Source organism: Coenobita brevimanus, chromosome 101 (assembly GCF_032717465.1).
Source record: "Coenobita brevimanus isolate Jiangsu-jjx chromosome 101, ASM3271746v2, whole genome shotgun sequence".
Lineage (NCBI taxonomy): Eukaryota > Metazoa > Arthropoda > Malacostraca > Decapoda > Coenobitidae > Coenobita > Coenobita brevimanus.
The window spans coordinates 18,219,197-18,246,698 of record NC_137054.1 but is presented as its reverse complement, the minus strand read 5'-3'; the positions used below and the strand labels follow the sequence as shown (position 1 = coordinate 18,246,698).

Here is a 27,502-nt window from a genome sequence, read left to right as displayed (position 1 = left end):
AGCAGCCACTGTGACTCTCTTCTTGGCAACTCTAAGGGCGGGTCCTACGATGTCGATCACGAGAATTCTGCCTTTGTATGACTTGTGAGCCGTTTTATAACAGTCAGTACTTGAATCATCAACAACACAGTCGGTATAACATGCCAAACGAACAAGTAGCTATGTTGAGCAAACACATTTTGATGTAAAGTTTCACTTACAGTAATATCATCTGGGGAGGTTGGACTCGACTGCGTCTACTGTACAAAATATGGTAATTATAAAGTTTAGTTACGAAGCCTTGTTCGTGAGTACCGCACAAATCAGATTCAACAAGACCATACTTCAGAAGCCATATACCTATCTCTCCTTTTCCATGGTTAGGGTCGAAGGATGTCAAAGGATAGGACCGACGTTAGGATAGGTCTTGTTAGGTTTGGTAGGAGCAATATCTCTAAATAAGGCTGGGCTCCTAAGCTTCATAATTACCAAAAATATCACTCACGACTCACATTCAAAGGGCCGTATTGAAGAACTAGATGGCTGAAGGAGTTAAATCTTCGTTGGATCTTTTCATGAACGCAATTTTATCCCATCAATCCGATGACGTATTTTTTTAATTTTCCCATCTCAAGACGAGTTCATTTAGCTTAGAGGGGATTTCCCAAATCCGAATTGGTAAAACGTCACTTGAATCAACTCCTTCAATTACAAGAGTTGAAAACAATCGCTCGATAAAATCATCTGACACGAGTGTGATTCAGATAAATGACGTCATCGTAGTGAAGAGGTTTAAGGACACGTTTATGAGTAGTGACGATGTCATTTTAGCTATACATAACTGTGATTCACAAACAAACTTACCCTCAACGTCCTTATTGTAAGTCAGACTTGTTGCAAGGACTGAGAAATGAGGGTGCCAAAGCCTCCCAGGTCCCTTCGTTCATCCTACTAAATCAAATCATACTTACGACATGGAATCAGTCGTAAGTCTGTTTGTGAATCCGTGCCCAGAAATGATGATTTTAACTCAGCCTCACGTCTACAATGCGACCCCATGTGTGCTTCAGCTTACCAAGACAGTCAGGGTAAACTAGAGAACAGTATTTTTTTTTTTCTTCTAAAGTCCAGACCCATCCACTCATCCATTCGGACAAATTCTATTATTTTTATTTTATTTTATTTTTTTTATATTTTAACCTTCTTCGTCTATGAACATCACGTTTTCTTTAGAGTAATATACGACAGAAGATGTTTGCTACATTCTATTTATCCATGCAAATATATAGAAAAACGAACCAACATTATCCTATTATTTCACTCCCTATTATTCGTAAGTACAAAAGGAAACAGTAAGGAGTCGTATTAGCTATGTACCCTACTAAGTACTTCTCATATAACCTGCTACCCATGCATAATACAGAACTTTTGCAGCATACAAAAGTAGTGTCCTTAAGAGACTGAAGTCAAAGTGTTAAGTACCTGTAAGTGTATTTGCGGAAGAATGTAGATTATAGGTTAAGTGCTGAATACTGTAACATGTGGAGTTTTGATGCTTGGCCCCTGATTGCCTTTACAAAATTGACTCAAGTGAGGTCTGAGAATTGGGGGTCTGGGGATGGTGAACTCCTGGCAGGAATTCACGGCAAAAAATCTACAGTCTTCCGAAAAGTGAAGCCAGCGACGCGACTCCACACAACTTTGGTTGAAAAAAAATATGTATATATACAGTAGACTAACAGTATCTAAAGTGAATCTTTAAAAAAACACATATTTTCGAGTCTGCCAGAAGCTCTTCTTGAGACCCAAGTTTCATTATGGGATAACTGCAACTACAAGAGACTTCAGACTTTATCTGACACACACACGAGACATAACGTAGAAATAATCGTATACTTCCTGGATGGAGGAGGTTAGCACTGCCCGCGAGCTCGCTGGGCAGCCGTCGTGGGCAACGAGGTTTAGGGTTTGAGTCCAAGTCCAGCAGGGAGGACTCATGTGGGAGGGGGGTTGGGGGGGGGAGATCTTGCCAGGCGCCAGGGCCAGGAGACCCGAGGACAGGGGGCCAGCTGGCAGAAACTTTGTAAGGTACCGAAAACAAGTTCATCTGGAACCGTCTGTACTGTGTAGAGGTAGAACATACTGAAGAAGGTACTGGCATCCAGGCGTGCTCAGTAAGCTATGGGGAAATATTTTCTCAAGAAAGTTGAAAATATTGTCTGAGTGGCCGAGAGACTCAGTGGTCACTGGGCAAGTCCGGACGCTTGAGTGAAACTAGTCAGGTAGACGAGATTGAAGGAGAAATAAAGATGTACTGTAGAGTGAGAAATCTTGTATACAGTTTGAAAATAAGGAAGAAAAGTTTTGTGCTACAGGTAAAGAAAATTTAAGTGTGGGGGAATCTATGGGTTTCGATGGATGGTGGAAGGCACCATAACTAGTAACAGTATTGCTTGTTTAGCTATCACGATATCGGAGAGTTGCTCACTATAACAGTGAAGAGGAACGTGAACTGTATTCTGGTGGGTTTGTACGGGACAGCACATGGCTGCTGCTGCTGCTGCTGCTGCTTCACGTGGGCGTCCACAGCTCCACTACCACCACCGCGCCTCAGCTCCACTCGTCCCCGTCCCTCACACCACAACCGTACCAGCCAATCCTCTGCCACGCCAGTCTTTGCAGACATACTGAGAAGCACTTCCTGCGACACGAGAGTCGCCTTGCGTTTAGTGTGATTATTGCACATTTACACTAACGTTTCCCTGCTAAGCGAGCATTCCTTAGAGTCAGGCGACTTGTCTTACAGACCTCGTCCAGCTATCACCGGGCACGTATCACAACTCGTCACTGGGCTTGCTGGGAGTGGTGGCCCTAGCCGCTGCTGCTGCTGCTGCTGCTGCCAGACGGCGCCCTCTCCCGTGCCCCTGCCCCGTGTCGTCAATACCCTGTATTCAGCCCCTCCTACTGGCTCAGGCCACGCGCAGCGGTCCCAGCACCGTAGAGAAGCGCCTGAGTCGCAGGCCGCCGGACGCGGCCCACTCCCAGTTGACGTAGGGGCCCGGCTGAGGCCCATGCTCCACTCACCGCACTATTGAGTGATTCCCTTGTCCTTAAGGAGCAAGTCGGAACTCATAGTGGGCTGATGGGCATAGTTGCGGATCTGATGGAGTGAGATGAGCTGGTTAGGGAACTGATTGGGCTTGACATCCATTGAGGGCATCTGCGTGTGCGTCTTGGGGAAGCTGATGGGATCATACGGGAAGTAGCGCTGTGACGACGTTGCCGCCATGGACAGCTGAGTGCCACTACTGATGGGCAGCATACTCGTCTGGATGGGTGTAAATGCTGACGATGTCTTAGTGGCGATGGCGTCGTATGACATGTTGGAGACAGGCATGTGGGCGGGTGTGTGGCGCAGCTCCTCGGCACGTGGGTCGATGTGCTCGCGAGAAACCAGCTGGCGGGTCGGGTCCAGTGAATTCTGCAGGCAGTTCTCTGTCATGCGGCTGTCCATGGCATCCAAGGCGGTGGTGTCTGGCTTGGGCCAGTATGGGTTGTCCTGCCTGATTCCATGGGCAGTGAGCGATGGCCGCTTGTCAGGTCGCTCAGCATGCTTCTGCATGTGCTTCTGTAAGTACGTCTCCTGGGTGTAGCTCTTGCCACAGTACTGGCAGATGTGAGTCTTGAGGTGTTTGCTTTCCTTGTGCTTGGGGATGTGCTCCAGCAATGAGGCCTCATCTGCGAAGCACTTGTAGCAGGAGTTACATTTGTAGGGCTTGTCAGTCTGGTGGCAGCGGGAGTGGCTCTGTAGGTTGGACAGCTGGCTGAAGGCCTTGTTGCAGCCTGGGTGGCGGCACTTGTATGGCTTGTCCCCAGTGTGGGTGCGAATGTGCTGCTGCAGGTGAGACAGCTGCGTGAACTTGCGCTGGCAGATCTCGCAGCGGTATGGCTTGATGCCCAGGTGGATGCGGGTGTGCTGGGACAGGTAGGAGGAGTTGGCAAAGGCTTTGGAGCACTGTGAACACTTGTACGGCTTGGCCTCACGCATATGGATCTGAGTGTGTAGCTGCAGGTCTGCCTTGCTCCCGAAGATCTGCAGAAGAAAGACATATTTTTAGGTGGCGGGAAGAGAATACTAATTTCTTACTGCTACGTTTACAAATACTACATTGTTACAACCATAAACTCAATTATTAAAAGTGACCTTAAATACATTCTTATATACCAATCACATATGTTGGAAACACACACACACACACACACACACACACACACACACACACACACTACAAACTCTAATATAACTAAAGCTTCTCGACTACACATCAAACGAAAAAAACAAATTAATAACAGCACCTCAAGAGCCTCTAATCTGTCCTGTAAAGCAAAGTGAGTGGCCCATTACCAGTGATGTTTACAAGTTAAGCACAAACTCAGAACACACAGCCTAATGTTTACCTAGAGGAACGGCTACCTGAGCACCGCCGCCTGGTAATGTTATGACCGTAATTACCGGCAACGAAACCATTTATATGCCCAACGACCGTGCCGAGGAGGAACCGAGCTGAGTATACTGTAGCGCCGAGTACCAACCCAGCTTGTTAAGTATTTACGAAGCATCTTAACCTACTTCATTTCGGTGACATTTTTTTTTTTTCCTTTTTGGCCAGTGTAACTAACTACGAAACTGTCGGACCATTAGGGTCAAGGTGGGTAGCTGCCGTCTATCGAGTGAGGTGTCCATCCCCCATTTGTGGGTTGGTAGGTTAAATGAGTACATTGGGTAAGGCATCAGGGAAATAACCGTGACAGCCTGAATGTTGCAGTGGCATTGCATCCCAATCACAGGTTGAAAGTCCTACGTTACGAGCACATCAGCTAAGCGCCACATGACGTCGGTCGCCATCTTTGCCATTTAATTCGAGAAAATTGTATTCAGCAAAAGAAGGCACCTGATAAAACGGTTGATGAAGGATCTCTGTAACCGCTACAGTTCAAAAGATATATCCAAAGCTGAATACAATCCTCTGAAGACAGAAAAACCACAAGGAAAACACATAATCTTGCAGAAAGAGTAAAACTCAAGAAGGTTTTTAAATACGAACCCAGGACCATTACGCTCCCTCCTTCTATTCTAACGCCCCACCAAGGCAGGCAATTAAACACGCCCCTAACTACCCTGCCTTGTTAATGGGCGTCCGGAAGGTGTGGATGGTTTGAAAGTACACAAGGAGATGGGCTATGATGGGTAAGGGGACTGCTTGTTAAGAGATGGCTGGTAAGGTAGGGTTTTGGCGTGAGAAGTGTTGGAGTGTTTTGTAATGATGGGTAATTTGTTGAGAGAGAGAGAGAGAGAGAGAGAGAGAGAGAGAATGTCAGTGTGTGTGTGTGTGTGTGTGTGTGTGTGTGTGTGTGTGTGTGTGTGTGTGTGTGTGTGTGTGTGTGTGTGTGTGTGTGTGTGTGTGTGTGTGTGTGTGTGTGTGTGTGTGTGTGTGTGTGTGTGCTAAACAGATGACAACCGCAAAGTCTCCCAGTCTTTTTTTTTTTAATCTCTCATACCAACACAACCACGACTTCCTTCCTCCTCTCTTTGCCCTTCCTTCTCTTCCTTCACCTCTTCCTCTCCCTTCCTCCTCTTATTTTTCCTTCACAATTTTTCTTCTATCCCTTTCCCTCCCTTTCCTTTCATTTCCTCCTTTTCCTTCTCTCTCTCCACCTCCGCCTCTTTCTCCACCTCACCTCCCTCCTCCTCCTCCTCCTCCTCCATCATCTTCCCTCCCTTCTCCCCCTCCCCCTCCCTAAAAGCAATATCTGCTACCATCCACGCCCATTAGATAATAAAAAACCGTTAGGGGCGCTACCGACAGATCCATATCCTCCTCAAGGGTTAAACTGCCTTGCCCTGCCCTGCCCTGCCTACCCATGCCCACCATCCTTTGCCCACACCTACCATCCCATAACATGCTGCCCTCTCCCTTTCCCTCCTTCCTTCCTTCTCGGTACGAACCCGCTTTTGCTTTTTTTTGTGTGTGTGTTAACCCATTTCAAGCTCATTTCACTTGATTATGTGCTCAGCCCTTGCCTCTCGTCTATACCTACTCATTTCGCGTACATACTTCATCTCGCACCCATCCCTTCCTTTCATCTACCTGTGTACCTAAAATATTTCTGTTCATGCATCCTATTCCACGCCTATCTCCACCAACTTCTGATCACTTCTGCTGCATGTCCAGTCTAATATTTTTTCAAGCTTACATTTCCCTGCCAATCACAGTTCACTCTTGCTCACCGGTACCAACCCACGTAACCCTGTTCTTACCTATCCATGGCAGCCAAACTCGATCTAACACATCCCTATCTGTTTTCTACGGTAAGTCTCTACCCTCCAATCCCTACCCACACCACACCTACCCTATTTGGTGGTCCCTATCCAGCGCTCTCTCCCTCTACCTGGCCACATACCCATACTCATCATTTTCTCATTCGCCTTACTCTTTTGTCTGTGTTGGTCCACCCCGCTTTACCCCATTCTTCATGTACCTATCCAGTTTCAAATATAAAGTAAGTTCTTGTTTCTGTGTTCAGTATCATCGATATTACAGCATTCGCGCACACACACACACACACACACACACACACACACACACACACACACACAGTGTGAGAGGCTGGGGGAAGGCGGAACAGGAATAAGGAAAATAAATCACAGCGTGGAAAAAACAAACATGGGAAAGAAAACCCAACACCTGAAAATTTCCCCCAAAAAGATTACATTGGGAAAAAAAAAAAAAAAAGAGGGGGAAAAGGAGAGGGGAAGGGGGATGGAAGAAGAGGGACGGGTAGGGGGAGAGAAGGAGGGGTAAGAGGAGTGGGGGGTATGGGAAGGGCGACTTTAAATCCGAAGTGAAAAATGGGTTGAGATCCCACGTGGTCACTCCCGTAATGCTCGTCTTTTTACCCAGGCCGCATCCAGTCTTGCCTTAACCCCTCACCCCCTTTCTCCTTCCCCTTCCTCTCCCCACAGATCCCCCTTCCTTCCTTCTTATCCCTCCCCTTCCTCTCCCCACAGATCCCCCTTCCTTCCTTCTTATCCCTCCCCTTCCTCTCCCCACAGATCCCCCTTCCTTCCTTCTTATCCCTACACTTCCTCTCCCCACAGATCCCCCTTCCTTCCTTCTTATCCCTCCCCTTCCTCTCCCCACAGATCCCCCTTCCTTCCTTCTTATCCCTCCCCTTCCTCTCCCCACAGATCCCCCTTCCTTCCTTCTTATCCCTCCCCTTCCTTTCACAGTTCTGCTTTGACAGTTTCAAATATTATTCTTTTCTCTCGTCATCTTTCCTATCTCTCTTCTTTTAATATTTTGTGTTATATCTTTCTCTTCCCCACCTCTCTCTCTCTCTCTCTCTCTCTTTCTCTCAGGCACTTCCCCTCCTTTCCTTCCCTTACGCACCTCCTCTTTTTCCTTTCCTCCCCTTCTCGTCCTTCGTCCCTCCCCCTTCCCTCCATTCTTGCTAGTGTAAATAAAGGTCATAGGGACGCAGCCCGAAACGGAATGGTCGTAGGATAATGACCCGTACGACACTCCCACTTAAGGCTGAAGAGGAAGCCAAAGTAGGGGACAAATGTTATGACCTTTATCCTTCGCTTATAAAAAATGTGCCTAGGCCTCCCCTTCCTCCTCCTCCGTTTCTCCTTCCTCCTCCTCTTCCTCCTCCTGATTTTCATTTATCTTTTGGCTCCCTGTTCAATGCTTTTTTTTTTTCTTTTTTCTTTGTTTTGGGATTGTTTTTTATGCTTAATCGGAACAAACAGAAAGGCCAGAATTCACTGACAAAGCGGGTACTGCTATGGTTACAAGACAAGTGAAAATATTAGAAAACAGAGAAGACTGAAATGAAATGAGATCTGAGCAGCATGTAAGGAGAAACACTGAAACCAAGAAATATGTAAAGAATAACAGAGGAACACTGAGAGAGAGAGAGAGAGAGAGAGAGAGAGAGAGAGAGAGAGATGCAACAATAGCCGATGCCTCACACCGAGAAGAAATGCACAAAAGAGGCGAACCCAACCCCTAGAATCAATTAAAAAAAAAAAAAAAAGAGTGAGATGGAGAGAGAAAGGGAAGGGTAAGAGAAAAGAGAGAGAAAAAAGGATCAAGCAAAGAGGGGGCCATTACTTACGCCAGCAATGGAAAGGTAGGGGAATGAGAGAGAGAGAGAGAGAGCTTACTTGGCCATCTATCGTACACGTAAATGCAAACTGAATCTCTCTCTCTCTCTCTCTCTCTCTCTCTCTCTCTCTCTCTCTCTCTCAGCAATAGAGCAACAACGTATAAAAAATAAAAAAGAATTAGCAACACTTCATTATAATCACAACAGCTTCCCTTCTTTCCTTTATGCACCCTTCCTTCCCTTTTCCCCCCCACCTCCCTCACCCCTTTTCCCCCCCACCTCCCTCACCCCTTTCCCATTTCCCCAGGAGGCAAAGGAGCAACCCAAGTGCAATAAGGCGGATTGATTAAGGTTGAAAAGCAGGTTAGGGTTAGGTTAGCTTGGGGTCCCTTCAATGATGTGGGGGGGACACATGAGGGAGGCCTGTCTAGCTGCCCATATGTGTTAGTGTGTCGCGTTTTAGTGGGACCAGAAGGCTCCCTGATTATTATTTTTTTATTATTATTATTAATGTGTATTTTCCCTAAACTTCAACGCAGGTCAAGTCCATAAAGTTACAGATTTTTTTTAATGAATGAAAGAGACCCGTAATGTGGTTCATGGATTTTTTTTTTTTTTTATTCAATGTATTTTTCTTTCCCCGTTCATTTTCTGTTGAAAAAAATAATAATAATCCTTTTGTTACTGCGACGTCTTTCTATTCGTGTGGCCACCACCAAAGCTTTTTATTTAACAAAGAACAGCTCTATGGCAAGTCGGTCCGAAAGTATTCTCATTTAACCCTTTCACTACGATGTCCTAATTTTATTCTTCCAACTACTCCACTATTTAAATAAAAGACAAAATTCTCTCTGTGAAGGCGTTAATATTTTCTCTTCAACACGATCAATATATTTTGCACAAATAAAATATAAGGTAATAACACGTCAAATCTATAAAATACACCAGCAAGGAAGCTGTATCAGTGAGCCTTCTAAGCCCAGAGGAAGGCAAGGACCAATCTGTTACCCTGTTTCTTTGCGTCGACCTGAACGTCATCCTGTGCAAGAGGATTCTGTCTGGGTGAGAGTAACTTTTTTTTTCTCTCTTTCGCGTCTGACCATTTTAGGTTATTGCATGAAGCAGGCAAAATCATCATCATTATCACCAGCCATCATCATTATCATCACTAGTAATCTTCATCAATCATCAACATCATCTCCATCATCATTATCACCAATCATCATCATTATCATCACCAGTAATCTTCATCATCAATCATCAACATCATCTCCATCATCATTATCACCAATCATCATCATTATCATCACCATTATCATCATCATCATCATCATTATCATCATCAATATTTTATTGTAGTTTTCATTATGGAAGAGTTATCCAAATGACATTAAAATTACTAAGGACAGACAGATTATCTTTTGCGTGCTATTTATAATTATATTTCTTAAGTAATGAAGAAAACAAGACTCTAAGCTAGGTAACATTACGTGCTGTGACGCATGCAAGGACAATATGAACTGGTGGCGTGAGATCCAAAATTGCAACTTCTTTTACGATTAAGGCCTAACAATTAAAAAAAAAATATAGCCCCCAGCCGTGATAAGCGACCAAAAAATTTCACCCCACAATAAATGGCAGTGGCTAACATAAGGATAAGACTCCCACGGTTCCTCTCCCCCCTTTCTCTCCCTCTTCCCTCCCTCCATACCTCCTCTCTCTCTTCTCCCTCCCTCTTTCCTCCCTCCCTCCACCCACTTCACAATATTCCCATGCGGATTCCTGGTACTAAAAAAATATAAAACTTCAAAAGCATACAGTGCTAAAAAATGTGAGTTCCCAGACAAGGAGAGGGTCAGGGAAAGAGGAGAAGGAGGGGTGGCGGGCAAGAATGGACGGAAGGGTGATGGGATGGGAAACACGTAGGAGGAGGAAGGAGGAAAGAATGGAAGGAAGGAAGAGAAGGATGAAGGAAAAAACTGAGAAAGGAGAGAAGTTGTGCAAAATGAAAGAACAGAAAAGAAATGAAGGAAGGTAGGAAAGAAGGAAGGAAGGATGGAAAGAAGGAGGGAGGGAGGGAAGGAAGGAAGGAAGGAAGGAAGGAAGGAAGGAAGGAAGGAAGGAAGGAAGGAGGGAGGGAGGGAGGGAGGGAGGGAGGGAAAGAAGGAAAGATGGAGAGACAGAAGGAAGAAAGAAAAGAAATCAGGAAGGAAGAGAGGAAGGAATAGCGAAATAAATGATGGAGGAAAAGCAGGTAAGAAGAAAGAAAGACGATGGAAAGTGGAATGGAAGAAAACAAAATATAAGAAAGACAAAGTGAAAAAAAAGTTACAAAGAAAAATGAAAAAAGGTAAAGGATATAGAAACGACAGAAGAGAAGTGATAAAACGATAATAGGTAGGTAGGGAAGGGGAGGGTAGGTAGGCAGGGGGAAAAAGGGTAGGCCGGTAGGTAGGTAGGTGTGTGTGAATGGGTAACTGAAGAGAGGGCAAAGCAGGAATGGTCACTGTGGCAAGGTGTGTGTGTGTGTGTGTGTGTGTGTGTGTGTGTGTGTGTGTGTGTGTGTGTGTGAGAGAGAGAGAGAGAGAGAGAGAGAGAGAGAGAGAGATGGGAAGAGGAAAGGAAGACGCAGGAAAGCAGAGGAAAATTGAACAATGAAGAGTCAACGGAGCGACGAGAAAAAAGATGAAAACCGGAAGGCAAAATGAAGAGGAAGCGAAGGAGGAGGAAAGGACAAGATGAGGAGGACGACAGGAAAAGGGGAAGAAGAAGAAGGAGGAGGAGAAAGAATGAAGGAGAAAGGGAAGGGGAAGAGGAAAGGAACTGATGATGAGAGGAAAAAGGAAGAGGGAGGTGACGGGAGGTCAACGTAATCCGTCATTTTGAAAGGAACGACTCGTAAATGGACTTGATCTATGAGACAGAGAGAGAGACTGAATATTATATGTGTTCGTAGTAATACTGGTTTACTGTATATTTCCATCTACATTAATCTCTAGTTTTAATTCTACCTACGACCAAGCATCCTCACAAATACATATGAGCAAGAACGTGTGTGTGTGTGTGTGTGTGTGTGTGTGTGTGTGTGTGTGTGTGTGTGTGTGTGTGTGTGTGTGTGTGTGTGTGTGTGTGTGTGTGTGTGTGTGTGTGTGTGTGTGTGTGTGTGTGTGTGTGTGTGTGTGTCCCAGCTCAGCACGGTCATTTGAACCAGTAATTTCACCGTAAACTGGACTATAATGACCGTGATGAGGGGGGTACTTAAGCATTCAGGATTTGACGCCACCCACAGTAACACACTCCTCTCCTTCCTCTTCCACGCTTCTTGAATTGGTGGCAGTTGCTCCCTGTCTCTTGAATTATCATCATTTTCCTTCCCGTCTCTTGCATTATCCTCATTATCCTCTCGATCTCATGAATTATCCTGATTTTCCTCCTCCTCTCGCATTATCCTCATTTTCCTCCTCTTCTCTTTAATTATTCTCATTTTACTCCCCATCACTTGACATTATCCTTATTTTCATCCCCCATCACTTGAATTATTCCTATTTTCCTCCCCATCTCGCCCCCTAATCCTTCGCTCCTCTCTCTCTCTCTCCACAGTTTTGCCTGATTATCTCATACTGTCCAATTATTTTTCTGATCTTTGGTCATTCTTCATGCCTCCCTTCGAGTTTAGTTAGCTCAGAACGTATGTCTCTATCTGAATAATTTTTTACGCTTTTCTGTGTTATATTCTCGCCACTTGCTTTTCGTCTCCATCATTTCTCCGTCTCTTCCTCTTTTCTCGTCTTCATATTTTTTTTCTCTTCTTTTTTTCTTTTTTTCCATCCGTGTCTGACTGAATAATTTTGTCGGCTTTTATGTGCTTGATTTATTTTCATCAACCACCTTGGGAGATGTATATTCACTGCCTGTCTCTTTTCTGCGTCTTCATTTTTCCTTCTTTTGTTACTCCCTTTCCCTTGATCCTATCCCTTTCTCCCCCACAACTGCCTTGTTTTACGTCTCTACCTATTTTCTTCTCTATTCTTTCTCCCGTTCCGTCATTTCTTCTTCTTCTATTTCCTCTTCTTCTTCCTCCTCCTCCTCCTTCTATTTCCTCATGATATACCTCTCTCCATTATATCTTTACCTTCAGTTTATTCCCTCTTTACACGGTCTTTGACACTTTCATCATCTGTGCATTACCCTCCTGTCTTTCTATTCCCTTCATATTTTTTCTCTCACGTAACTATCCTCTTCCTTCCCGTTCTTTTTCCTTCGTCTTTTCCACCTCCTCAATATAGTTTCTACTTTGTTCCCCCCCTCCCGGTTTTTGTTCTCTCTCTTTCTCTCACCCTTTATCTTTCTCATTTTCCTAGTGCTACTGTCTTCCTCTTCTTCGCTCTCCCTCTCCCTCTATCCTTCTCCTCCTCCACACTGTGCAGTTTCCACGCTATGTCTTCAGACGCCTCGTTAACTCACCGTACCCGTACATAATGTCATGCCTTACATATTTATTTATTTGATTATTCATTTTATTATATTACTTTCTCTTACAGGTAGCTTATAAAGTATTGTAGAATAACTTTTCTTTTTCAGTCTTTCCTGTGAAATTTCCTCGTCAGTTTCTCCATGCTGCATGGTGGTTTTTCTCACTTCTTTCCTGGAGGGTTTGGAGGTGGGGGGAGCCTTCTTGCTTTACTATCCTTATCTTTCAGAATATAGAATTAAATCTTGTAGTCATAGTCTATTCCGTAACAAGCAGCCTCGAAAGGACCACAAGGTCTGTTGCTAATTGCTTTCCTTTGTATTCCATTTGTATTCCTCCTCCTCCTCCTCCTCCTCCAGTTTTCCCATACACCCCAGCCTCATTTGCATACCATTAAGGAAGGCCGGTAGTTTATCACGTGTAATAATAACCAAGGAGACGGGAGCGAGGATGGGGATGGGGATTCAGTTGTGGGATGAGAATAGGGAAGGGGTTGAGGGGAAGAAATGGAGAGGGAGTGGAGATGGGGATGGTGAAGGGACTGCGATAAGGATAGGAAATAGGGGTAGGGGATGGAGAGGGAGAGGGAAAAGAGGATGAGGGATGAGAGGATGGGGATGGGTAGGGAATGATTTAGGTGGGAGAGGATGAGGTATGGGGAGATGGAAAAGTGAGAGGGTGGAGGGAAGACATTTTTAGGAATACGCTGCAAAAGAACTTCGAAGCTGGTTCACAAAACTCTAATTTAAGAATAATTCTCATATCGTAACTGAGACCTTTTTCGTGTGTGTGTGTGTGTGTGTGTGTGTGTGTGTGTGTGTGTGTGTGTGTGTGTGTGTGTGTGTGTGTGTGTGTGTGTGTGTGTGTGTGTGTGTGTGTGTGTGTGTGTGTGTGTGTGTGTGTATGTGTGTGTGTGTGTGTGTGTGAGAGAGAGAGAGAGACTAACTAAATTTATTTAAGTGTCTTTTTACGAGAAAATGAAAAAGCAAATAATTTTTCATGCAGTGCTTTATAATATTCGAATATAAACAACAAGGTCTTCGAATTATAAAGAAAGTAAAAGCAAATAAAAGCTGTTCAAAAGCACTGAGTGTCTTTTTCCCTTTTCTTTTTTATGCCGTGAAGTCAGAGACTTTCTTTCTTTACATTATACAAGGAGAGTCACTTTCCAACATGCAGTCACCCTTCCTCCACCCTCCCTCCAAGCTTCCTCCACTTTCCCTCCTCCTCTCTTCCCTCCTCCTCCTCCTCCTCTCGACTGTGGATGAGCCTCCCGCTACTTTTTCCTTCTCTTCCCCTTTCCTTTTTCTTCCGTTCCTTTCCCCCCCTCCCCCCGCCCTTCCCTCTTTCCTCTCCTCACTTTTCTTCCCCACCCCCTTCCTAGCCTCCTTATTTCCTCCTTCTTTCCCTTTCTCTTGCTCTCTCTTCCCAGCCTCTCCTTTCTTTTCCTCTTGCTCTCCCATCCATTTCCTTCCTTCCTTCAGCCCCTTTCCCTCCCGTTCTCTTGTCTTCCATCCCTTTCCCATTCCCCTTCCTGTCACAGTCCCCTTCCATCCCTCTTCCCCATAAACAACACGCAACTTCCCCACATCCTCCATCACTCTGACTTTCAAACTTCCTTGCCGACAACACCTCTATAACTTCCTCTCATTCAGTAACCTCCACTTCACGTCCATAACCGTGCCATATTATTGTATCTTTCCTGCAACAACTGCTTTTAATATTCTCGCCTTCATATTCACGGACACCATGATATCGACACGTATTTCTAACTTTAATCCCTCAACAGCTTAGAATCTTCCCTTCACAACTATGCTTTCCTATAGCAATTCTACTGCAGTAATCATCATCATCACCATCATCATCAACATAATGACTTTAGTTCTCTCCACCACCACCACCACCATCACCAGCACCACCACTACCATCATCATCAACATAATGACTTTAGTTCTCTCCACCAACACAAGCACCATCACCACCACCATCATCGTCATCATTATCATCATCCCCCTACTTCTCACTATTTCAGGCAGGAGTTCAAAGCTTTATACACCGCTTTACAGATATAAAGCCACCGTATCACCCACTTCCTCAGGCACTATCTCATAACATACACCTATTTTCCCCTCCCACTTATTTTTCGCCATCACATTTTCCTCACTCACCTTCCCCTTGCATACATAATCATTTCTCCTCGCCTCCACCCTCCTGTTAATTCCCATTCCCCAGGTTCCTTGCTCCCTCTCCTCCACTTCCTCTCCCTCCACTCTTCCTTCCTTCGCCTCCCTTTTACTTTTTCGCTGTTTTTACCTTCCACCTTCATTTGTGATTTTACGCAAGTTTTTCCTTCCCATCGCTTTTCTATCCACTTTCCTTCTCTTTACTTTCCTTCCTCCTTCGCTTGCTTTATGTCCCATTTTCCTACCTTCTCACTTGCCTCTTTCCATTTTCATTTTATGTTGTTTTTCTCTTCCGCCTGTCTCCCCTTTTCTCTCATGTCTCCTCTTCCATTCTTTCCATTTTACTTATTTGTGGGTGGTGTGTGTGTGTGTGTGTGTGTGTGTGTGTGTGTGTGTGTGTGTGTGTGTGTGTGTGTGTGTGTGTGTGTGTGTGTGTGTGTGTGTGTGTGTGTGTGTGTGTGTGTGTGTGTCCGCTCTCTCTCACCTCCTTTCCCACTGATGCACTTGCACCAATAATCACACCCTTCCGAACATCTCCTCCGGCCCTCTGCTCCTCCATCCTAGTTACCCTTTCACTGCTTGATGGTCCGTTTTCTGTAAGCAGCCTCTACTCGCATAACCTCTCCTTACCAGTTTTTTTTCTGCATATGTTAGTAGAATTAGAAGCAGTAGAGAAAGTCGTCAACGTTGATGATAATACGAGCGATTATTATTTTTATCATTACTACCGTATTATTATTATTATCATCATTATTATTATTATTTGTGTGTGTGTGTGTGTGTGTGTGTGTGTGTGTGTGTGTGTGTGTGTGTGTGTGTGTGTGTGTGTGTGTGTGTGTGTGTGTCTTTTTCAATCTGAACCAATATGAGACAGACCAAACACAAGAGGTTACTGACGTGCAAGTCGAATGTGCAAAATGAACCGTTCAGGAAAAGATGTTAGCATGTCTCCCAAGATCTAAGCGGACGAGAACACTACTCAGGCCCACATTCTTGCTAGCTTAAGAGGCTTTGAATCACCACTTACCACTTCAACCCTATGATATGTTAATAGCTTCTGGCTGGTTGCGCAATAAATGTCGACATAAAAAGATATAGGATACAACAGAGCATAAGAGTGTGGTAGATAGAATAAATCGCTATCGAAGAGGTGCTACGAATCAGTGGAGAGTCTTCTGTGGGGAATGATGGCTTAGTGGTGGGCCAGTGAGGGACGGCGATCTCTCTCTCTCTCTCTCTCTCTCTCTCTCTCAGCAGGCTATCTTTAAAACTCATCCCACCTAGCTTTCTCTTCTGTCTCTCACCGGATGACTCTCTCTCTCTCTCTCTCTCTCTCTCTCTCCTAAAGCCCCTATCTCACTCCTCACTCCGCCTACCCTTCCCACCGTGTTAATTGGTAAAATATTTCAGTGTCCCCTCCCAGCTCCTGAAGTGGCCGTTCTATCTCTCTCTCTCTCTCTCTCTCTCTCTCTCTCTCTCTTTCTCGTTCTTCTTTATATTTTCATCTCTACTAGTGTTTTTCTTCTTTTTTCTCCCTGTTTTTTGTCTGCTCTCTCTGTCTCTTTGTTACTTTCTTTCTCGTTTTCCTTCATGTCCTTCTTTGTTTCCTTCTTCTCTTTCTTTCTTTCAATGTCTCTCTTTAGCTTTCTTTTCCTTCTATTTTCTACGATTCATTTTAATGCCTATTTTATCCGCCTGTTTAATTTCTTCGGATAATTATGCTCTACGAGATGGAAATAGGCCGGGATGACCCCACTAAGCTCCATTTCATCAATTACATGGGTGGGAAAGAGGGTCGGTGGGTGGGGGGTCACAGGTAAGGGAGAAGGCGGGGTGTGCGGGGAGGGCGGGAGGTGAGAGAAACAAGATATGCAGATAGGATGGGTGGGAGGGAGGGGAGAGGGTCGGGAGCCAGAAGAGAAAGAGGGAAGGAGGGAAGGGTAGGAGAAAAAGAAGGATACGAGAGAGGGAAAGAAGAAACCAAGAAAAGAAGGGAAGGAAGGAGGCGATAAAGGAAGGAAAACAACTAAATGGCAAAAGAAGGAGAGGAATGAGGGATGGAAGACGGGGTAAGAGAATTGTTAGAAGAAGGGAGGGAAGGATGGAAGGAAGGAAGGAAGGAAGGAAGGAAGGAAGGAAGGAAGGGAGCAGAGAAGGGAGGAAGAAGGGAAGGAGAGAAGGTGGAAACGAAGGAAAAAGGAAAGGACATCCGAAGGATAAGATGAAGGAAGGGTCAGAAGAAGGAAGGGAAAAAGGAAGAAATACAGAAAGAGAGGAGGAAAAGAGAGAAGAGGAAAAAAAAAAAAGATGATACGTGGAAAGAGGAAAAGTGTCTGGAGGAAGGAAAGGAGAAAAACACGAAAAAAAAAAAATGCCACCGAGATGATGTAAAGAGAGTGAGTCAAGTGGGGCAAAAAGCTGGCCGAATTAGTCACGACCTGAAGACGTAATCCACACTTCCGAGGAGGAGAGGAGGGCCAGGTGGGGAAAAAAAATAAAAATAAAAGGAGGCGGAGGAAAGAAGACAGGGGCGGAGAGGAAAGATGGAGGTGTGGGAAAATTTCCTCTCTCTCTCTCTCTCTCTCTCATGACGATATTTTTTGTACTTTTCTTATTATTACAACATTATTGTATACACCCAAAGAAAAGCCTCGCTGAAGATATAAAAACAAGTTCCATTAATCCTCTTCCCACGACAGTTATTAATCCATTTAAGGTCACTGCATTTACCATACTTTACAGTGCCTTTAATTTCACTACACTTAACGCATCCAGGGCAGTCGAATATTACTCTGGCACGGCTATATTTCACTGCATTTATAACGCTTGGGTGTGGCTTAATTTCACCCCATATATATAACAACCTGACCTGACTAAATTTCACTGCTTTCATTGCATTCTGGGAAGACAAAATTTTACTGCAACTAGAATATTTTGCCCTGATTTTAATTTACCGCATTTACAGCATTCTCTTATTACGCTTTGAAAAAGAAAAAAAATATCGAAGAGGGCATTTTGCTGTAACTTAATTTTCACAGCGTTTACAGCATTTTCTTCTGGATTTAATTCATTGCATTTACAACGTTTTGGGAGAGAAAGAGAGAGTTAAAAAAAATGCTGCAGTGGTGAAGTTGGCAACCCCAGCGACATGCTCCCCCCGAGGCGGTAGTTGCAAATCGGATGCCGCAGTGCACGACAAGTTCCCCACCACCGCTACCACAATCGCTACTACCACATCTACCACAGACTCAACTACCACATCTACCACCATCGGTACAACTACCAACATCTCAACTACCACAGCTACTACACCTTCGTAACATCTGTATCTTTGCTATGGGCATCAAGAACAACCTCTCGCTACAATTACTACCATAACTGCTACAACTACTGGAGGACTGTCTCTCTGCTACTGCTATTGTCCAGGCAATTACCACCACCGCTAACTGAACTACCATCATCGCTACTACAAGTATAACAATTACCACAGTCCTGCCCACTATAGTAACCACCACCAACACCAACGACAACAAAGACCACCCCTGCTACCACCACACCTGCTACCGGTACTGGTTAACTCTCTCTGCTCCACATCTACACCACCCATCACTACCGCTACCACTACCACCACACCACGCCCTCACCGCACCACAGTTTCTCCAATATACCTGACACTACCATCGGCAGTGCCGCCACTACCACCACCACTATTTTACTGTTATACCTGCCACCACCACCACTACCACTACCAGCACCAACACGCCCTTATCGCTCCACAGTTTCTCTATTATTCCTTCTAGTGCATATATAGCACCTACCACTCCCACCACAACTACCACCACCGCTACCACCATAACTACTACCACCCACCGTCGCTGCCTCTCTTGGAATTTAATCCCTCTAACCACAGACAAATACATCCTGGACGTTATGTTTTGCCATTCTTTAACCAAACCATCTTTTCCTCTACTTCCTACATACCCCACACTCTTCTCAGCAACCCCACTATACCCCACACACTTCTCAGCAACCCCACTAACCCTTCTCACTAACCCCACTCCTCTTTCTCACTCAATACCCCCCCCCCCACCTACGCCTTCCATCAACCTCAAACTTTTCTGTCTTCCCATTTGTCATCAGTCCTAACCACATTACTACTCACACCCTCACCTACCCAAATCCATCCACACACCACCTGCCGCCCAACACCATCCACACCCCACCAACGCTCCCCCACTCCACCCACACCTCATCACCATCTCCTCCACCCCACTCACACCTCACCAACAGCTCCCCCACAGCACCCTACCCCATCCGCACCTCCCACACCCCAACCAATCACAACCTCCCCACCCTACCCACACTTCACCCAACCCAGCCCACCCCGCCCACACAAACCACCCACACCTCCCCCACCACGCCCACAGCAACCACCCACACCTCCCCCACCCCGCCCACAAAGTCCTAATACCCTCGGCCCTCACCTCCTGCCCTCTCTCTCTCTCTCCCCTCGGTGACTCACGCCTCCCCCCACCCCCCCTTTTTTTTTTATTCCAGGAGGGTGTTGCGTGAGGAAAGGGGGGGTGGGATCATGGAGAAGTCTCATGAACATCTCAAACTCATTCTTCTCTTGTCTTCTTCCTGGTAGCATAGGAGACTTCTTTGCACCTCTTCCTTAGCGATTTATTTTGCATTGTACACGTTAAGAGACGCGGGGAAATTAAGGTGTAATAAGTAGAATAAACCACTCAGGATGTAGTGTTACGAAATCTCCAAGGACACATAAAATAAGGGCCTAATTTCATACATCATTTTTTTTTTTTTTTTAATGGCCGAGCCAAGATTTTTTTCTTTTTTCTTATTTTTGCATGATTTTATACAACGGAGAAATCCTACGCAGTCAGTTAACGTCTCAGGTCTTCTCTCTCTCTCTCTCTCTCCCCCCTATCTTTCGCGTCTAATTCTCTTCTCATTTTCTTCTACTGTTCCACACCTCCCTCTTTAGCTATCGCCATTGCACCCCATGACTTCGTACCTCCCTCACATTTTTTTCTCCAGCCGCCTCCCTCTCACCTTCCCGCCGCTCCTCTCCGACCTTCCCTTCCTTCCCACCTGTTCTCATTCCTTCCCTCCCCTACCTCCCTCCCTCTCCGTCGCCTCTCCTTCCCTCCCTCTTTCCCTTACTACCCCCCTCCTCAGCATCCCTCCTCCTTCCTCTCCCTTCCTCTTACTTCACTTATCTTTCATTAGGCTTGTCCCTGTTTACCTTCTTTTTGTACTCCTTTGTACTCTCCTCTCTGACCTTCCCTTTCATCTCCTTTCCTCCCTATCTCTTTACCTCTTCTTTGGCTCTTTCCCTTCTCCGTCTCTCCCTCCCTACCCCTCTCTTCTCTACCCTTCCCTCTCCCCTTCACCTCTCCCTCCCTCTGTATCTACAGCCTGCTCTCCGGCTTTCTCCCCTCTCCCCCCTCCCCCTCTTTTCTCCACTCCTCCCTACCTCTCCTAACTCTCTCCCCACCTCTCCCAACCCCCTCCCCTTCCCTCTTGCCTGCAGCACCAAGCCACAAACCTAATTTAAAAGATGTGTTCGCCCGCTGATCACAGTCCGGGAATATTTTTTTTGTTTAATACACCGTTTCAGTTTTTTTTTTTTTTTTTTTTATCACCGGTGCCTCTGCGTCAGGGCCAGGCATTAATACCTTAGGACAAATTCACGTGGACTTAGGAACCTGTCAAGCATTTCCTCCTCACCTGTTTACTTATTATTATTATTATTATTATTATTATTATTATTATTGTTATCATCATTATTATTGTTTTTATTATTCCCACTTCTACTACTATTGCTACTATTAGTTTTTGTAGTAGTAGATTCTTAACCCCTTCAGACAGAGGACACCCTTCCCCATGCTGAATAAGCCCCTGGTTAGCCACATTAAAATAAATAGCACATGCCAGGGCTGAAGGAGCTACGGGGTACTATAAAAAATAAATACATAACTAGATAATTACTGTAGATAAAAAAATAAAAAAATAAAATAAATAAAGGAGAGATGCCAGAGAACCCTTCCCAGCCTACCACCACCCAGTTCCAAGGTTCGACCAGGAGTTGCGTTTACTGTATATGGTCAGCAGGTGAAACAGCAGTATGTAAAACAGCAATAGAAACAGCAGTGTGTTGGTGAAACAACAGTATGTAGGCGGAACAGCAACAGGAACAGCAGTATGTAGGCGAAACGGCAACAGAAGCAACACAAAGTAGGCGAAACAGCAAGAGCAGTATTAAATAGGGAAAACAGCAACAGAAATAGCAGTACGTAGGTGAAACTGCAACAAAAGCAACAGTATGTAAAACAGCAACAGATGCAGCAGAATGTAGGGGAAACAGCAACAGAATCAGCAGTATGTATGCGAAACAGCAACAGAAGCAACAGTAAGTAGCAGAAACAACAGCAGCTGCATTAAGCAGGGAAAACAGCAACAGAAGCAGCAGTAAGTAGGTGAAACAGCAACAGAAGCAGTATTAAGTAGGTGAAACAGCAACGGAAGCAGCACTATGTAGGTGAAACAACAGAAGCGGCAGTAAGTAGGTGAAACAGCAACAGCAAGGGCAGGGTGAAAGATAATCATGGTTGAGGTGAAAGTTAGGTCGGCACAGCAGTTAGTTATGTCCGTGGTAGAGGCGATTTTCCCCCTTAATGCGTTCATTCAATAATGTATCCTGACGTTGGCCGATGAATCACCTAAGCCGCTCAACTTTCACTGAGAGGGACGGCAGCGGCGGCGGGGCGGTGAATAGCTGACCACCTGGAGATTAGCTTGGAAATACCATCCTTGAATTATTATCACACGCGATACCAAACGCCTCCAAGGTCCGACTGGGCTTAACATTCTTGGTGCGCTCAACTAGGCTCACTTCAGCACAGTGTGAGTATCAGAATATCTCTAAGTGGCAACTCATATTATACCCGGGTTGCAAAACGTTGACGAGGATGAAGTTAAATCCGTCCACTACGAAAACGCTGTGTATATTATCGCTATTTCCAAATAATTATGCTCAGTTTAGATATTTTTTTATATTGAAAGTATGAAACCTTTATCTAACCCCTCCCGTTGGAAAATTCTCAAGCTGAATAAAATCGCCAGGAGAGCGCAAGGTTATGATATGATAGACGTCATCATACTGATGTGGGTAACGTTAAGTAGTACTTCCTTACAGATACTCACAAGTGATAAAAAACGTTCCTACATTGTTATGATGAAGTAACTTATAGACATCACAAAGTCACTCATCACAAACACAACCACACAAACACCCATGAAATATAGTAACTCAAATATTGAACCAAAGTTTAAGTCAATCATCACAAAATGCAACCATACAGCCATACATCACAAACACAAACACAACCACAAACACCACCCATCACAAACACAACCACAAACACCACCCATCACAAACACAACCACAAACACCACCCATCACAAACAACCACAAACACCACCCATCACTAACACAACCACAAATACCATCCATTACAAACACCCAAAACGAAGCCAGCAAACACAAACACCCAACCAAAATACAGGGGTGAATTGTGCCAACTCCCTCCAACAGTCCGGCGCGACCTCGACTCACTCTGCCCCGCCCCGCCCTCAAATCACCACCAGGCAACCGGATAAGGGATGCCTGGCCTAGTGAGGGCAGAGAGAGGGAGGGGACGGAGAGATGGAGAGGGAGGGGGAGAGGGGAGATAGAAGGAGAGAGGAAGGGTGGGGTGGAGGCAGGGAGAGAGTGGGAAGGGGAAACTTGAATGGGGGGTAAGAGGAAGACAGGAACTGAAACAGAAGGAAAGATAAAAAGACAGACTGAAAGACAAGAAGGGAGAAACAAGGCTCGAAACATGAAAGGAGGAACGGATATACGCAGTGAAAGAAAAGGAGACAAAGGTAAAGAGGGGAGAAGGAGGGAGGAAATGAGAGAAGGACGGAGGGAGGGAGGGAGGGGAGAGAGAGAGAGAGGGAGGAGTGTGATTTCGCAACTCACTGGCCAAGCAGGTACAGGTGACTGCAGGCAAGCAAGCAACCACACCGCCCTACTGCCTCCCTCACGGAGGGTGGGGCACTGGAGGGAGGGGAGGTAGGCAGGAAGGGAGGGAAGGAAGAAGTGGGAGAGGTTGGAAGGTAGGAAGAGAGACCAGGACTGAGATAGAGAGGAGATAACATGTGGGAAGAAGGGAGGGAGATTGGGAAGAAGGAAGGGAGAGAGGAACAGAGGGAGGAAATAGATAAATGGAGGGACGCTGGAAGAGAGACAGGGATTGAGACAGGAAGGCAAAGGAGGAGGAAGGGAAGGAGGGAGGGAGGGAAGGGAGAGAGAACAGAGAGGTGTGGTACTGTAGGAGAAGAAAGGGAGGGTATGAGGTTGGGTGGGAAGGGGGTAAGGGTGAAGCAATGATTGTACGGAGAGGGAGAGAGAGTGTGAGTGACAAGTGTATGCTGAATGATGAGATGGATAAGCAAAACTTAAGAAAAAAGGAAAAAGTGACGGAATAAATGATGGGATGAAGCCAAAAGGATGAAGTAAACTGAGCAGAGGAACAAGCAAAAGTAAAAATATGTAGACCAGCAGGGATGAAAAACAGAAGTACAAGGACAAGACGGACAACAGGTAAATAAGAGGGACGAGTAAGTCAGTAGGAAGGTATGTCGGTGCAAGAGACCGAGAGAAAATATTGTAAGCAGACAATGTATGATGGAGAACAGGTGAAGGAAGAGGAGGAGTAAGGAAATGAGAGGGGAGTGGAGAGGCTGAGGATGAGATGAAGAATAAGAGAACAGGGAGTAGGCCAGGGTAGGGTGAAGGTCAGAGTAAGGAGGGAGAAGGGAGCGAAATGGAACACCTTTCTAGAGACGTAATTGTTGTGGGAGCCCCTGTGAGAGATTTATATCCGTCCGACCCGGTGTAAATAAACCCTGGCGTCTCTGCACACCTTCCTTAATGCCTTCGCCACCTGCCACGGCCACCACCAGTGCCCCTACGTCCCGCAGTGGCCTGTTTTCATTCCATTTCTTCTACTGACAGACGATTTTATTAACCTTAGAACTGACCTCTTGAAATGAATAATGAACGATATATTTAACCCCAATTTCATTCAGCTAAGAACAGGTCTCTCGTGAAGAAAGTGTTAATGAAGGCTATATCTAACCAGTCCACTTCGAAGTCTTCCCAAAACTGAATAAAATAATTTGGAAGTTGCAAGAATTAAACAGACCATCGGACCAAGGTATTCAGTACGACAGCTGAATAAAATCGTCTGGAGGAAGCAGGAACAATATACAAGTGGATAAATGGAAGTTCTCGCACCGCAGTAGTTGACAATATTTACAAGGACAGGAACACAACAGGACCTCCTTGTAAAACACCTTGTAAACACCTACCTGTAAGTGGCTATCAGGTGTTATCAGTGTAATGGGTGTTGGCTGTGTATGGTCGTGTGGGCACAATATATATGGGGTGTTGGGAATGTATATATGGGTGTATGGGTATGTATATGGGCGTGTAGGTATGTGTGGACGTATGGTAGGTGGTTAGGATTGTACTTGTGTGGGTATCAGTGAACGTGGGGAGGTGGGCAGGCCTGATCGTGTGGATATGTATGGAAGTGTGTGGGTATATGGGGAAGTGAAGAAAGGTAGATATGGGTATGTACAGGGTGTATTTGTGGTCCATAAAGCTCTATCTATCTATCTAAATATCTCTCTATCTATCTATCTATTTAGGGACGTGCATGGGTATGAAAGCATGTGAAGCACTGACTAGGGAAAACCGTATAATTAACAATGTAATTTGCAGATTGTGTTCACATCAGGACGTGGATATAAACATACGTAGATAAGTGGGTATGTTCGTGTGGATATCTGAGTATGTGGGTAAGTGTGTATAAAGGTGGGTGTGGGTATGGGGTGGGTACCAGAAGTCGCTAACCATCCGCTACATGAGGTGGCAAAGGAGAGGGATAATTGAGACTCGTTATTGGTAATGTACAGGTGTCGCTCGTTACTGATACCCTCATTACACCGTCCAAGGTCGTTAGTGGGTGTTCTCGCGTCTACCTGGATTCGCTGTTGGATGTTTTATTTAGGTTCATTTGCTCTGTGTTCTGTTCGTGCGGTGTTCTTGTTATGGGCTTTGTTGGCGGGTAATTGTGCTATTGTTTATCAGAGTTTGTGAAAAACCGAGGATACAGCGTAGCCTTTGATATCACGAGGGAATAGTGAAGTCTGTGAATTTACGAGTCACAGCATACAAAAGCGAATTCCCCAAATAACCAATGTACAGGAGTCTTCGAAATAGTCTGACCTTATATAGTAAAGTCTGTGAAACTGCGAGGGTACGGTGAATGTGTGAAATCCCGAAGTTCATCTTTAAATTACAGAGAAGAACTTAGCGGATGAATGGAAGGACATGATTGGGCGGAGGGAGGGAAAGTCAGAGGGACGAAATGAGGAACGGAGGGACGAATGGACGGAGGGACGGAAAGACAAACGGACGAAATGAGGAACGGAGGGACGAATAGACAGAGGAACGTAAAGACAAGCGGGCGGAATGACAGACAGAGGGATGAATGGACGGAGGGACGAAAGGACCAAGGAGCGGAAAGACAAACGGACAGGCAGACGGACGACGAGGGGGAGATGCGGCGGAGTTTTGCGGTGTCTGTGGTCGGGTGGGATGGCTGGAGACTCACTAACTCTTCCGGGGTGTTGGCTACTTTTATTGGCGGCGTCAATAACACCAGCACGGCACCACACGAAACACAAATAAAGAACCACATGAAAAGCAAATAAAGACCACACGAGACACAAATAAAGAACCACACGAAACAAAGAACCACACGAAACACAAATAAAGAACCACACGAAACACAAATAAAGAACCACACGAAACACAAATAAAGGACCACACGAAACACAAATAAAGAACCACACGAAACACAAATAAAGGACCACACGAAACACAAAGAACTACACGAAAAACAAATAAAGAATCATGACCACCATTATCGCAATCATTATCAACATTAACATCATCCAAACAGCAGGAGGAAAAAAAAAAACAATGAAAAATAAACTAGTAAAAAAAAATGAACAACCAATTACTGTACATCCAAAAATAGACAGAAAAATACAGGAAGGTCAAAAGCTTTACACTCCATTTTCATTCCGTATCAGAATTTCCATGAAGAACAACAATAACATTAGCACGATACCACAAGCAAAAGAAATGAACAAATGAACAACCACCCACTGTATGCAAAGAAAATAAAAGCAAGAAAAGCAAGAGGACTGGGATGGTCAATTACAATAAACTTGATTATCACGCAATATATAAATTTCCATGGATAATTTTTGCAATCCATTTTTCACGCAATACTGCAACTTGCCGTCCCCTCTGCAACAGGAAAGGACAACGTAATAATATCGTCAATTTTCACGCAATATTGCAACTTCCGCGATGTATGTGAGGCCTCCCACCATATAATTTCCACGCAGTTACAACTTTCAGGCCAGTTATCATAATCTTCCTCCGACAGGGAAAGACAAAAATATTAGTATCACAGAATTTTTAAGCAATATCGCAACTGCAATGGTGAATATTACGATCTCCAACAAACAGTTTTCAGGCAGTATTACAACTCCTCCACTTAAAAAAAAAAAAAAAAGCCCCCACCAAAGGTCATCAATACAACGTCATTTTTTACGCAATTTTGTAGTTCCCACGACAAAATAATACGATCCTCGACAATCAGTTTTCACGCAACATCGCAACTCCCACAGCAATCACCACAAACTCCACCAACAAAATGGGACATAATAATAATAATAATAATAATAATAATAATAATAATAATAATAATAAATATCTCCAATTTTCACGAAAGCTCACAACATCTACAACAAACTACTTACAATTTCCACGCAATACCACAACACTGACGAAAAATCACAAATACAATCCAAACACTATCGCCAGTTTTCACGCAACATCACAACATCTACCTCAGAAAGTTAATAAAAATAAAATAAAAAAATAAAAACTCAGCCATCCAATTTTCTACACGCAAAACCAAACATCCGAACAGCCATGAAAATTTGTTCCGACTGTCATGACCAAGAAGGATAGGCAGGAAAATAGGGGGTGTGGCGGTAGTGTTGCAACAGGCCTTAATCCCCCCCCCCTCTATCTCTCTCTTTCTCTCACCATTAACCCCTTCACCATAACATCTCCTCCATATTCGAATAAAATGATCAAACGTTGACAAGAAATAAAGGGATCAAATTTTAGGCAAGTGGTTCTCCCATGTAGCAATCTGTCCTACTCGTGACCAATACGAAAATGGGGACCTACTTTCCACCCTCCTCGTCATCCTCTCATGCAGGCCCTCAAACAGAATCGCCGTGGCTGCAGTGATGTCCGCAATTGCACAGTTGGTCCTTGCATATAATTCTTTGGTTGCGTTAAGGGAAGTTCTCTAGACGTGATTAAAATTGCCTGGCGGTACTCTAATAATGGTGCTTTAAATTCTGTCCTCAAAAATATAGAAACCAGCAATGACTAAGTACGCTCGCTATGCCCACTTACAACTCCAAAAGCTATTTAAAAAAAATAAAATAAAACACGCTCCCCGCCCCC

The 27,502-nt window shown here is 44.8% G+C and overlaps 1 protein-coding gene across 1 annotated transcript in view; it reads right to left on the bottom strand.

Annotated features, from left to right (window-relative positions):
* Positions 1-3,067: 3,067 nt before the first annotated feature.
* The window catches only part of LOC145414840 (zinc finger protein rotund-like), a 369,204-nt gene continuing 344,769 nt past the window's right edge, over positions 3,068-27,502 (bottom strand). The window contains exon 5 of the mRNA XM_080284261.1: positions 3,068-4,072. Coding sequence (XP_080140387.1) covers positions 3,068-4,072 — 1,005 coding nt within the window. The remainder of the gene's footprint in view (positions 4,073-27,502) is intronic.